Source organism: Pteropus alecto, unplaced genomic scaffold (genome assembly GCF_000325575.1).
Source record: "Pteropus alecto unplaced genomic scaffold, ASM32557v1 scaffold39, whole genome shotgun sequence".
Lineage (NCBI taxonomy): Eukaryota > Metazoa > Chordata > Mammalia > Chiroptera > Pteropodidae > Pteropus > Pteropus alecto.
This window is the reverse complement of record NW_006443568.1, coordinates 8,111,066-8,125,694: the sequence shown is the minus strand read 5'-3', so window position 1 is coordinate 8,125,694 and position 14,629 is coordinate 8,111,066. Positions and strand designations below refer to the sequence as shown.

Sequence of the window (14,629 nt, the reverse complement as noted above, 5' to 3'; positions counted from 1 at the left end):
TATTTTAATATAATCTACATCAAAACATTTTTCATCACCAAAGTTCATATCTTAAGAGTACCTCTCAGACCAGTTTTTGCTGTCCCACCCTTACCTCTTGGGCACCCATTTTGTAAGGAACAAAATTTAAAAGCTGGGGAAACCAGGAGAAAGGAGGCAGATGAGAAACCAGGTACATGGACATTAATTCCCAATCTGGATCAATGACAAATTGCCTGCACTGGATTTGGAAGGGTAGGAAAATAATTTCATAGTGCCTTTTGTGTTTGTCTTCATTCCAGATAGTACTATTTCACTTCTAACCTTTTAGAGGAAGAACCCGGGAAGGCAGAGACGTTTAGAGTTCAAGCTTTAATGCTATGCTTTTCATCACAAAATAGAAACAAGACTGAACTTATTGAGCAAGAAAAATGCTCTCAGCATGAAGTGGTAAATGTGGGTAGAGGTATGACGAAACCACAGCAGAAAAGCAGCACATATCTCACAAAGCAGCACTCATTTCACGCTCCACTCAATTTGGACTTCATGAAAAGAAGTCAGCAAAGTTCTAACTCATGAAGTCTTCTGCTCATTTATAGGACGAAAAGCCACTGAGAACAGACAGGTTTTCTGGACACCAACATGCAAAGGGAAAGCTTCAGTTTTACTAAGAAGTTGACATTCAAAGGCTAAACTACTTACAAACCACACTCCAAGGTTCTGGTTTGCCTAACACAAAAAGCATGCACAAATGCACATATCGCCCCTTCTATTTTAGAAGAGAGAGCTCCTTATTAACCAATTTGTCTGGAGATACAGATAAATTAAAAACAAAAAAAAAAACAATAATAATAAAAACACACACATGACCATGCCTATTTACCTTGAATGGGATAAGAATAATGTGCTGGGCTTGGCTGGCTTGTGGTTAACCCTGTAGTGCAGGTAAGAACACTGTGTTGACTTGGAGATGGAGTCTGAATTAAACCACTTTCAGGTTTCATACCTGGCCACAATGCACCTGAATCAGATAAATTGGACCAATTACAAACAATACACTGGGACTGAGGAGCACGGTTATGCTTTCAAATATCAGCCAGTAGTTTAACATCTAAATCTTAAATTTGCTTGTGAGAGAAAATTACCGATTCTCTCACTTATAATGTACCACAAGCAAATACAATTTCATAGAACTGGGGAGTGGGGCCGCAGAAACAAAAATCTTGTCAAAACCCCAATAGCGATATATTTATATATATATATACATATATATATATATATGTAAGTTAATTTCAGTGGTTGGGGCAAATTGACTAGGGTTCAGAAGAAGAGCTAATGACACCCAACTGGAGTATTTGTCGTAAAGAGTGCCTGATGTTCATGTACAGCAATAAATCATTTATCCGCATTGTAAGGTGGGAGACATTTCACATAAATTTAAAATTCACTTACCCATTAAATAAGCACCAAATTTTTCTAAAATGTATTTAGTACTTCTCTGCCTTCTTAAGCTGGTTATTTTGTTACCTTTGTTTCTTCTGATTAAAAAAGACATACCTGCTTATTTTTATAAATTAAAAACATTATAAAAATATGTAACTTAGAAAAAACAGTCATTTGTAATCCCATCATCCAGACTTAACCAAGTTTTAAGTTTTAAGTTTCAGAAGAGTCACTCAGATTTCTTCTGTGTATTTACTAATTTTTTTATTTTTTTAATAAAAATGGGATATTATACATACTATTCATAATTTGCTTTTCCACACAATACCTCTAAGAGACATCTTTCAATGTCAGAACATAAAAATCTATCTCATACAGATAGACATCATAGCTGTTCACTTTCAATTTTTTTATCACAATGCTCCTGAGTGACAATCTTTCTAAAATATATTTATATCCTTTTCCTGCTTTCTTAGCAGGAAGGAAGCAGTGAGCATACCTTCAGATTTTCTCAGTTTTGTTACAAAGACCAATATTGTGCTGTGCTGTATTACAGAGACAGGCTACTGTGATATCCGAAGACATCTGTTTAGTACTAAATAGAACTCAATTATAGTTCTATGATTTTTAGGTTTTTGAATCACTTTGCCTTTTCTCTGTTATCTGTCACTTCTTGACAATCTCTTGTCTCTGGTTGTATCTCTCTTTTCATTTTCAGTAAACTAGGAAAACATAAACAAAGCTTTGCTTTTACATGAGATCCTAAGGATGCCTTTTACAAGTGAATAGTTTTTGTGATAATTTTGGCTATGCGAAAGTCTATAAAAGAACTTACTGTCTGGTTGTTCACTATGTTCTGAATAGCTACAGTTGCTGAATCAGTAGTTGAAACTAATAATTAGGTCCAAGAAAGTTCATCGATCAAACACACTCCAGGTAAGAAATCAATACCAATGTCAGCCACAGCTTCAAATTCGACATTAACTCATTTCATTTACTCCTAATCTGGTAAGGAATTTACAGAAGTATAATGCTTTAATAATAATAACCTCTGCTTCACCAGGGCACTGAGATATCTTAGTGCAACTCGAATCTGTAAAATTGTTGAAAAATAAATACAAGAAGAGTAAAGGGAGATGTGAAAATCTTAAAAGGCTGACAATTAGACATTGTCATGGTAATTGCCTTGGCCCAAAATCAAAACATTTTTTAAAAATCATATTCTTTTCTGATCTATTAAACACATGAAATAATTTACTTGAGGAGATCGAGGAATATCAACATTTCTAGCGTGAATTAGGAGGATTCCCCCGCGCCCCCGTGCCCCACTCCACCCTTAGTTTATGATTATTTAAAAAGTCTTGTCCAGGTTAGTCACAGCTAAAGTTCTTGCTGTGCCTGATTTCTGACAATAAAAATATTTAAGGATGCTATTTTTTTTAATTTATAATATGAAATTTGAATATTAGTACCACGATTCTTGGTGGTATTACAATTTTTAGTACACAAATCACATTTCAATGTCACGATAACTTCGAGATTTATTGTAATCAATATGATTTTTTTCTAAATAGGTTCTGAACCTGAGGTGTTGTATTTGTGAACATGTTCGTTACTACACTGTACTAAAATACTATCTTATTATCTTATTAACTGAGAATGTTTTGCTAGTATCATTATTTTTTTTTTTAAGTTTCAAAATGTAAAATGTCTATAAACCGGCCCTTCTTATAAGGCAAAAATTAAGGCAAAATGTCTAGGACAAGTAGGAGAAGAGCTAGTGTTGAATGTTTTTGGCCAGAAACACAAAGTAGATATTTAATATATAATTATTTTATGGAGACTGGAGGGAGAAGACAATATGGACACTGCCTCTAGCATCACTGTAGCCCTGCTCTTTAAGTACATAAACATCCTCCTTTAAAAAAGCACCCTTCAAAGAATTCCAAGTCATAGGTAGTATGACCAAATGGTGAGGCTGCACAGCATTACTGCCCATAGCAAATGATGAAACCGAAGCTTGGTTTCCTGACTAGTAGTTCACAGCTTTATGCCTACAAACTACAAAGCTTCTCAAGTCATTGTAAGCACCAAGAGCCTGATGTGGAGCAACACCTGGTCTAACAATGGGAAAAGAAGTCTGTCTCTGAGTGCTATTCTTCTGCTGCCCCATACTGGGGTCTTATCACAAATTCTACCTATGTTCCTCAGCACAAATATGTTACTATTCGTTAGTCAATAACCAAACTGATCTGAGCAATTCGGTTTGTAGTATCAGAGTAGTGTATCTTTAGAGATTAGTTTGGTTAGAAATTAAAGTACGTGTCAATGTGAGAAAAAAACATGAAAGAATATTTTGGTTCATTGATTCAATAGCTCACTGGGGTGAGCTTTCATAAATAGCTATTATAAATACTAAGTAATTTAATCTGAGTACTTATCCTAATTATAAAATAAGTAGAAGTATATGATAGAAAATTAGGAAAATATAGAGAGTATAAGGGAAAAACTGCAGTCTCACCACACAAACAAAAATACAGGCAGTTCTCACTTTGCACAGGACTATTAACTGAAACCTGTGTATACTGGAACTGTGTCCTCGCTTTGCATGAGTCTGTAGTAACTGATCAAATCTGTATAGTGCCTGTACCGTTCATTTCACATTTTTTTCCTTCCAAATTATTCTTGATGTAATATTTTTTAAAATACCAACTGGGTATATTGTATTTTCAATTTTACATACTGCTCTTTTCAATTAACAATAACCGGTTTTCTCAAGATGCTAAATATTCTTTAAGAATATGATTTATAATGGCTAGTTTTCCATTCTATGAATACACTACAATTTAACACAAACCTTTTGATTCAAAAGTACGCTATTTTCAATCTTTTGCTATTATAAATCATGCTGCAATGACTATCTCGGGGAGTAAATTTTTGTGGGTATCTCTAATTAGTTCCATAGGATAAATTCCTAGAAGTGGAAATTGCTGAGAGAAATGGAATGAATATCCTTCAGGTTCTTAATACATACTGTCGAATCTCCATCTCACATTAAAGTTCTTTTAAAAGAAGTTGGAACAATGGCAGCAAAGGTAATCTTTTATGAGCCCTTAAAAATAAATGAGTACCCTTTCCTCACACATACTCATTCAGGTCACAGCAAGTTAAACCTCTAACCCTCTTTCTTCCATCCTACTACATTTCTACATAGCTCTGAAAAGAATGTGACCATTCTTCCTTCCTTCCTTCCTTCCATTCTTCCTTCCATTCTTCCTCCCTTCCTCCCTCCCTCCCTTCATTTATAGGCAAGGCAACCCTTGGTTGACCTCACAGATTGCAAGGACCTTGTCAGCTTACGATCCCTTATTTTTTATTTTTTTTTACACCTACAGCACCTGGTCTTCCTAGGTGGTCTCCCATTCAAGTACTAACCAGGCCCGACCCTGCTTAGCTTCCGAGGTCAGACAGGATCAGGCTTGTTCAGGGTGGCATGACCACAGACTCTTCCTTTACTTTTAAAGATTACTCACAGGCTTCCTAGATTTCCTCTAGTCTTTTCTCCTTTCTTCAAGAGGAAACTTTTAAATTTCAAAGTCAACTCTGAGACTATCTTTTTCATATAGATCTCAACTATGAGCACTTCTAGGTTCAATTCTAATCCTAGGCATTTATTAATTGTATGAACTCAAGCTAGTCACTGAATCCTTCAAAGCCTGTTTTCTCATCTGTAAAAAAGGGATAATGCTACTACTTCTTGAGACTGTTCAGAGGATTAAATAAGATAATAATGTAAAGTACTTATTCTTAGCATACTGCTTGGTATAGTAGGCACTCAATAAATATTAGGCAATATTATTATGAGATTTTCTGAAGCTCTGTTTATACCTGAAATAAAATAAAAACTGGCTAATCTAATTTTAGTGCTAATAGGCAGCATTAAGATGACAAAATTTCCAAAATCCTCAATTTCTGAGAAGAAATAAATGAAATTTTATATTTGAGTGAACATATTTTAAAAAACTGCATGTTAAAACATGAGAAAAAGTCACTTTAAAAAGTATTCCATTTTCTTATAACATTCTTTATAAATTATGAGAATATGCTATACCTATCGTTTACATTACCCCAATCTAAATCTCTCTCCAATAAGTCTCATATATTACTTAAAGTCAAATTAAACTAATGATTACTTCTCTTTGAATTAAATTTATAAAACAAGTCTCCCTCATCCCCAAATATTAAACAAAAACAGATTAAAAGAACCCATTATAACCATTATTTCTTCATAATATAAACACTGTTTCCTTCAAGTTTTTAACCGGAATTGATCTATTTTATAGAATTTTCTTTCTTTAATACAAGGGAAATGCAGTGACATAAAAGATACCATAAAATCTAGGCCGTAAATGCACATGACACTGTGTTAGGTATTCCATAATCTGAGTTCAGAGATATAATAGGAGTTTTATTTAACACTGAATAGCGAGAATGATCAACTGTTCAACGATGTCCTAAAGGGCTTTGGGCTTGCTAATAATAAATTTAAATCAAAACAGTATAAAAAAAGTGAAAATACTTTATACTTGCTTGCTTATTACTAACTGATGATTGAAAAATCAGCTTTAATATACGCAAAAATAAATGAACACAAACATAACCATAGAGTTCTGTTTCCAAAAGGACTGCTCAGTCTTGGCTAGTTAAATATACGACAAATACAAGGTTTTAGTATACTGGCTAAAACTGACAGACATGGAGGAATGGGCTACTAACATGGAAACAAGAGCATTTCTGTTTCTCTTCTTTCATGAAGTTATCAACCAGCACTATCATTAAACATAACCCCCAATTTTTGTTTCTAGTAGTTACCAGAAGCCAAGGAATGCTAACAAGCCTAAAAGTAAGAAAACTGTCACTGTCACAAAAAACTAACTAAATGGACCAGGAAAAGTAAGAACGTAGAAACCAAAAGCAGGCAACACTAATAATATCTATAACCTGAGGTGATCTGTTTGGAAGATATTTCTAATTGCCACCTAGTCTCAGTAAAGGCTACAGAGATAGAATTTTATTAACATATTGCATATTTTATAATAATACAGTATTCTCTCAATTTTCTGACACAAGTTCTAGGAAAGCAGAGAATAGACAATAAAGCACACTGAATATATCTATTAATTTATACATGCAGAGGACAAATCAGTACATATATTAAATGCCCAAAGAATCTCAAACTGCCTTCTAGTAAATCATTCTAATTTATAATTCATATCTAAGATACCTAAAAACAAAAACAAAACTCTATGCACACGATAAGGTTATACGAAATTGGGGATTTCCCCCATTCTAAGGTAACTTTGGTTCACCAGAGCAATAATCGATTGATCAGTTTGGAAAGGGGGAGAAAAGAGAAGGAAAAAGACCACTTCCCCCAACCCCAGCCAAAAAAAAAAAAAAAAAATTAAACTATAAGGCATATTCTATCTGGATATTTAGATTACCTGGCTTTAGCAAGAAACCGACAATCTCAAAATATATTTATTATGCTTACCTAACCAAAGTACCATGGTTTTCAAACACAAAAGATTCCAAGCTTTACAGGCAAGACTTTGTACCTTAGAAATTTTGGTAGCTAAACAAATGAGTACTGAAAAGTTGTGATTTTATATTACATGCATCAAAAAGATTAGTTTGACATTGCTTTGCAAAATGGATTAGAAGGGAAAATATACTGTTGCAAAGTTGCATACCCAAGTTCTATCACATCTATAACTGAGTAGGTGCTCTGCAAAGAACAAGCCATTTCTCAGCTTCCTCATCAGCCATGCTTGCTTTCTGAGGAAAGATATGCTTCTGAGGGATAAAACTCAACACTCTTATCAACTGTTTATAATAGGGCGCCTTACCAAAAGGAGGTAGTCCATATGTTTGGGTGGCCTGAGGGTAGACAGCGTATGGCTGAGACTGCTGTAGTGTCTGGTACTGAGTCTGCCCAGGATAAGCAGTTTCCGAAACAGGAACTGAGAGGATATGTGCATAAGGTCTGGAAAAGTTCAAGAAACAAAAACTTTCATGTGTAATTTATTTGAATAACGAAAAATAGGAGAAAAAGCTAATACCATTAAGTGCAAAGAATCAGCAATGAGGAGACTGACCTTCCACAAAAATGTCTTCTACTGTGCTCAGAAAGAAGAGTCAGTATTTCCTTTCCAAGTTCTACTACAACCATCTAAGAAACAAATTTATGGAGGATTTAATAGTTTCAAATATCCTCCTAAGGTCCAATTGCTATGCTGCAAACATTTGTGGTATGCTACATGTATGACCCTATGTGAGATACACAGATGGATTAAACTTGTTTATGCCCTTATGTCCGCATATAGAACAAAACCCTATAGTAACAGAAAATTGGATAGAACAGGATTTGCAATTGGCTCTCATTCTCCATTCAGCCCTCTGGGCCAAACTAAAGTTCTAAGAGGGAAAGTGGGAGTTGGAAAAGAGGGTGAGGCTGGTAGAAAAAAGGCAAGCAACCATATTAAAAAAAAACAGGGAGTACAGGTAGGCCCCAATATCATCAGATCAAGCCTACAAAACAGGAGCCAGATAACTTATTAAACGCTGGGAAGTCCCAGATAGGACTCAGAATTTCCCCACTGATATTTAAGCCAGAGTATACTGCCATCCACATCAGGTTTAGCTAGGGATCTGAATGTAGCAGTGAAACTTCTGGAATGTTAAACTAGCTAGATGATCTGCTCATTTTATTCATGCAGTGAAAGGATCCTACATTTTATGCACTAACTTTTTAGATAGCAGTTATGCTGTATTTACAATGCAAGAAAAAGTGTTATATGTAGCATATAAATCATAAAGATAAAATACTGAAGGAAAGGGGTGCTTCAGAAGGAAAAAGATTCTTTTCAGCTTTGGTGGAGAGGAAAATGAAGGAAGGCTAAAGAGTGGTATGTGAGTTGAGCAGATAAGATGTGCAGGAATGGGAAAAGATGTTCTAGGAAAAGAGAAAAACTCTAGCAAAAGTACAGAGGAAGGAAAGCAAGAGCTCCAGCCTGTAGATTATATAAAGGGAGGTACGTAAAGAGAAGAGAAGTAATGAGAGAAAGATAGATAGCCAAGACCTGAAATACCAGGCTAAGGGTTCGGACAAATTTGAAACTAGTGGGAGTCACTGAAATTGTTGAGCAAAGAATGACAAGATCGAAGCTGTTCTTTAATAAAGATTAGTTTGACATTGCATTGTAAAATGGATTAGAAGGGGAAAAAACTGGAAATAGAGGTCTAGTTTAAAAAACCATTATAATGCAATGGTTCAGGTAAGTGGTAAGGAAGTCTGAATTAAGATAGAAGGCATAGCTAATAAGGTGTCCTGAATACAGCAGGTGTGCATGAATGGATGAATGAACTGGAATATGCAATACATTCACATCTCAGTAGATTCTAAGAGACTGAATTTGAAAATTTCTATTCTTCTTAGCCAGACCTGAGACCAGGAAATAGCTCAGGTTGTAGTTGCAAGTTGCATGGAAATTATTTAAAATCTTAGATTAATCTCCAAATACATTAAAAATCATATCCTTTTTCATTAGTGTCTTTATAGCTCAAAGTATTTTGTTATCTCCTTCATAATGATCTCAGAGAATAGGTTCAGTCATTGCGCAGAAGACCACCACATGAAAATGAGTGACCAAAGGCTGCTATTAGAGTTAATACTAGATTAGAATTTGGAGAACTCATTGAGTTGAGTTTTTAATTAGTATATTTTTTAACTGATGCGAAATCAGAAGGTACAAATGAGCACAAAAAGGGAAAAAACGCTAGTTATTTTATAACAGCCCCACAGGCATCACTCACCTTTGTTATCAATTTCTTTATGTATCCTGGATATATAAGCACATAAGAATATATCCTAATTTAATAAACACACTAGTATGTATTTATGTATGTGCAGGCTCACTATCAATGCACAACCAGTAGCCTGGCATACACAATGTTTTATACCTATTCATCTTGGAAATGATTAACTTGGTGGATCTTAAGTGCTGATCTTGCCCCATGAAGGCCCCAAATCTTGCCTCTTGGTGACTTCAACCCACTAAACCTATCTAATTTCGAGCCCAGTTCTACTTTGAGGATAATCCTAAAATCAAGAAACTGAACATAGATTAGGCTGAGAAGTCCCAGTATGAGGCTGGCTTGAGCTGTTTTTATTGATCTGTCTATCATGGTAGAAGAGAGAATGATCAGAGGTCAATCAGTGACATGCTTTAATCACTAACAGTATTTTTTATTTCAGTGTCTACTCATTTAGAGCGAGCTTCCAGTTAATAGTGATCTATTCCAGGCAACCGCCTGCTTTTTAAAAGAATGTTACATAGACTCTATATTTAGAAGAAATAAAAAAATTAGAGTAGGGACAGAGAGAACAAGAGAGGTGAAAATAAGTTAAATGTTAATAAGTTAAATAGCAAGTTAAATTTTGCAATGAACCTCGAGAAAAAGCATACAGATTTTGAAATAATTATTCAACTTACTTTGCAGAATACATTTGTGAGGTATAATCATTGGATGAGCGAGGGATATAATCGGTGCATGTCATAACTGAAAGAAAGATATCACCAGGTAAAAAGTTAGAACATTTCAAAAATGAAATGGGAAAATTGCATATCTCACTGTATAGTCTTTCGAACTAAATAACAAAATACAGCTTGGACACTGGAAATTTAGAAACACTATGTAGTAAAAAATACCTCACTCTTCTAATGATGGGTTTAGAGACTTTTAGAGACAGTAAAAGTAGCTAGAATGTGGGGAGTATGGAAAAGAACTGAAAGTAGTACCAACTGACCTCTACATTCACCCATCTCTGATCTAAAACCACAGATGAAGCAACCTCCTAAGTTCTCTGCTGTGCCCATAGGCAAACTTAAGAGGCAAGGTCCCTATGTAGGAAACCATATTACACTTTTTCAACTTATTCATTCTCTGGGTGTTTTCTAAGTAAAAGGCCATATGAATGACTTGCAGGAAGACAGACCCAGGGGGAAGTACCCAATTTTATTAGAAAAAATGTTGCTACTGCTGTGTATAACCAGCAGCAGAAAGATACAAGTATGCTTCTTAGATACATGCTATCCTTTTCAGCTTTGTAGTAAAGGCTTTAAGTTTGGCAAAGCAGAGACAGACCAGAGAAACTGATGCGATGCTCTGATGAACCGTCAAGTAAAGAGACTTTTATAGCTAGTGTCCTCTTGAACTTCCATTACTTCATCTAGAATAGCTACTGTGAAGGCTTGACTCTCACGATTTCCTCTAGGATACATGCTATAAATATTCAACTCAAGTTTGACTAGAAGCAAAATCTTATTCATTAGGCACTATTTCAGTCCATGTGGTAGATAGAGTTACATTAAAAAGAGCTTGTACCAGACTCATGAACTATTCAAAAACTTCCTTCAACATCTATAAAGCGGGTTGCTCTACTATGAATGGGGACTAAGAGTGAACCAACTAAATTTATGTCTAGCTGAGCTCCCTGAGTATCTGACTCAAAAAGGGAACTCTGGTCAAGAGCAGATGAAGGGTATGTTCATGCCAAACAGTAAGACAAAACAACATCTATGAGTTTATCATAGAAAATCGTGTCCATTGCCATTATTCCAGTTCTTTAACAATTACTCGAAATCTGTAGATTACACTCATCCATAACCATTTTGACAGAAATGAAGACAATCTCAATTAGATCCAAAGTTCTTATCATCCATCACAAAGAATGTAGGTTTTCAGTTACTGAAAGTGATGACCTTGACAAAGGCAATTTCACTGGAAGAGTGGTGTTGGAAGCTAAATTTGAGAGGGCTGAAGAGTAAATGGGAGGTGAGAAATCAAGTGAGGCAACTCTTTCAAGAGGTTCCAATGGGTCATGGAACAAAGAGGAAGTCTATAACTAGTGGGAGATGTGGAGCCAAGGGGGGTTTTGTTTGTATTAAGATGGTAGATACTAGATCATGTCTCTTTACTGACATAAAGAATTAAGAAGAGAAAAATGTACCAAAAGCCCAAGCGGAAGGTGTGAAGGGATAAGATATCTAGCACAAGTAAAAGCCCTTACTTTTGACAGGAGGAAGAATATTATTTCATTTTGACAAAAATGATGCCTGTGTACAAACACAGGTAGATCTGAAGATTTGGTAGTGATGAGATGATAAAGGAATTTCCTGTATGACAGCTCCTAACTGAGGAGTCATCAGTTAAGAATTAGAAAAGGTGAGTGAATATGGGTGCTTTGAGAGAAAAAGTGGTATATTAAAAGGCAAAACTCATTAGAGAAATGTAATAGGATTTCCAAGCACGCTGGGTGCCCACTGACGCCCTGTGAGTAAGGGCCTAGGTATATAATTTGTTCAATAATGTTTAGCTATCTGAATGTACTTATACACAAGGTAGAGAGTTGAATTAAATTAGGACCGGGGTTCAGTAAAGAGTGAAAAAGAGTCAAAGTTATTGAAGGTATTTGTAAAGGAGTAATTATAATAAAGAACCATAGAATCTATGCTGAGTAAGAAAGAGCATGAAGACAAGAGGGATATGATGGGTATTGGATAAAAAAGCTACATGAACACTGAAATCACCAGAATAAGAGTCTGGATGGAGAAAAAAACAAGAAGATATAATTTTTAAAGATCAAAATGATGAGGAGTTCGATCTGAGGTAAAAATAAAGGTAGAGGAAGGCATAAATGTAGACTTCAAAGGAAGTAGAGTTTTGGAAGGGAAAAAGGAGAGAAATGATTTAGAAGGAGCAAAAAGAATCAACTTACTTCCTAGCCCTGAAGTATGTAAGGAACAGGCCTATTTCTTGGGGATGAGTGAGACATTAAAAAAATTAGGAACATTTCATTTATTAGAGCAGTTTCCCACAGTATGGAGAGTTTCCCATATGCATCAGAATCACCTAGCTATCTTCTTAAAGATGCAGATTCCCATCCACATCAGATATACTAAATAGATAATCTCTGAAGGTGAGGCTGGGATTCTATATTACAAACAAGCACTCCAGATGATTCTTAGGTACACTAAAAGTTTAAGAACCACTAAATAGTACCTTTGAGGAAATAATATATATGACTCAAGACATACCTGTTTTTTTTTTTTTTTTTAAGTTGTACCATTTTTTAATACACGGGAAATTTATAAGATTAAGCATAATCATCTTAAGAAATATCCCCCAAAACATATTTCTTTTTTTAAAGTGTCTTACACAAATTTATTCTTTTAAAGTGTGTGGCAAAATATGAAGAGGCCTAGCTATTTAATTTCAGGGTGAACTATTTGTCCTATAAAGGCAAGTTGTGGGAGTAAGCGGGTATGCTAAAGAAAGTTTATGTCTCCACAAGAAAATAACAGAACACTCTACAAATTTTTGTCTAATATATGAATGTACTTATTCTATAGGAAAGTGAGGGCTGGTAAGTACAGAGTGTATCTTATTGAGTTGGATCTACCTCAGGGCCCAATATCAATCCTGGGCTCTCAAAAGATTACTTTTCTAGATCGATAGGTAGAATCATTTGATTATTAGAAAGGTGGAAAAATATCAAGCCCTCTGGAAGAGCAAAGGTTGGCCCACAAAGTTTTCTGATTTTGAGTAAGGCACTCTTACCTTTAGAACATCCAACATCAAAACAAAAATAAAATCACGAAGTGTGACTTTCTTGGGTAAGTGGATTCCATGTGATTTTGTTCCTCAGCTGGTATGTCAATAAAGCTTATAGGAAAGCACAAGTATAAACACACATACAAGAAAAGAAAAGGCTTCTGGATATTCTGAGACAAACAAGGCAATCAATGAAAAATAACTATAAAAGAATAACATCATCTGGTTAGAGGAATACCTCTTCTGTCATACACAGAATATGGTACTTACTTTCCTCTGACATGGTAAGGTTTGAAGCAAGGCTTGAAGTTTCAGGTTTCTGATCACTGACTTCAGGGTTGCTTACTTGACTGGGAGAACCAAAATGAATACATTAGCTCCTGAATGATATGCTGTATTGCTAAAAGTGATTAAATCAAACTCATTTCTTATGAGGCTATACAGGTAAGAGGCAAAAGCAAGTCTTCTTCATGGTATCCTTATTCTTGGTTTTAGCAACTACCCAGGCCAGGGTTAATACCCACAACATTCTACTCTTCTTTCTCATATCACTCAGAAATTCCAGCTAAGTCACAAGCGAGTCAGATTTTCTCTAAAGAAAATATGAAAAATTCCACAACACCTAAAACTGCTGTCATTTTGTTTCCAAAATACCACAGCTAAGTAGGAAGGATGGTGGTGATGGTTGGCACGACAGTGTAAATGTATTTAATGCCACTAAATTATACACTTAAAAATAATGGAAATAGTTAATTTTATGTTATGTATATTTTATTATAATAAAGAAACTGATGAAGGGAGATAATTGTAGGAAAAGAAGGTGATAGTTTCCATTGTGCGACTGGAGAGGTCAGGCCCAGGTAAGAGCAGAGGAATTAACTTCAGAGGAAAAGGCAGCGGAGAATATTGTAGAGAAGCAGATAAGTGGGTAGATTTGGTGACAGACAAATGAGGTAGTTCCTATCTAATTGTTTCTAATTTCTCTTTGAATTAAAGAACAAAAGCCCCAGCAGAGTGAATGGGAGTAGAGTGGAGAGGAGGGGAGAGGCAGAAAGAGAAAAGGCAGGAGGCAAGGAGGGCAGGAAGGATGAAGGAAGAGAGAAAAAAAAAGGGAAAAAAGAAAATTATCAAGACTGGGAAATAAAGCACACCAGGAAAGGTGGTTAGACCACCAAGTGTTTAAATGCCTGTATGAGCTGTGATCATGGATAAAAACTGAGACCAATAGCATAGTTTTATGTTTTTCTCTCACTATATTCAGGTGATTGGAAGTAACTATGGCATTAGTAGACAGTTGGGTTTAACCAGGGTTGTGATTTTGCTAGGAAAGTATGACATAGAGAAAAGGGGGAGGAAGTTAAGATGATTTGTAAGGGGCTGATTAAAGTAAAAAATCTTATGATTTAAGCAGTATAAGAAAGATACTGAAGTCTTTTTTGAGGGAAGGGCCGATGGTTGGTAGTGAAAATATGATAGATCATTTAATTGGAAGTGTACAGTACAACACAATATGAATAGTGGGGTAGGAGAT

The 14,629-nt window shown here is 35.3% G+C and overlaps 1 protein-coding gene and 1 pseudogene across 2 annotated transcripts in view; both read right to left on the bottom strand.

Moving 5' to 3' along the window:
* Positions 1-14,629, bottom strand: part of EYA3 (EYA transcriptional coactivator and phosphatase 3) — an 87,716-nt gene that overhangs the window by 39,014 nt on the left and 34,073 nt on the right. Inside the window, exons 4-7 of one of the 2 annotated variants that reach the window (XM_006924350.3) lie at positions 13,369-13,448; positions 9,978-10,044; positions 7,332-7,468; positions 863-1,000 (exon numbers count right to left, since the gene is read on the bottom strand). In XM_006924350.3, the coding sequence (XP_006924412.1) occupies positions 863-1,000; positions 7,332-7,468; positions 9,978-10,044; positions 13,369-13,448 (422 nt within the window). The remainder of the gene's footprint in view (positions 1-862; positions 1,001-7,331; positions 7,469-9,977; positions 10,045-13,368; positions 13,449-14,629) is intronic. The other variant, XM_006924351.3, reaches the window with a different exon arrangement.
* On the bottom strand, positions 4,809-4,927 carry LOC112472957 (annotated as a pseudogene).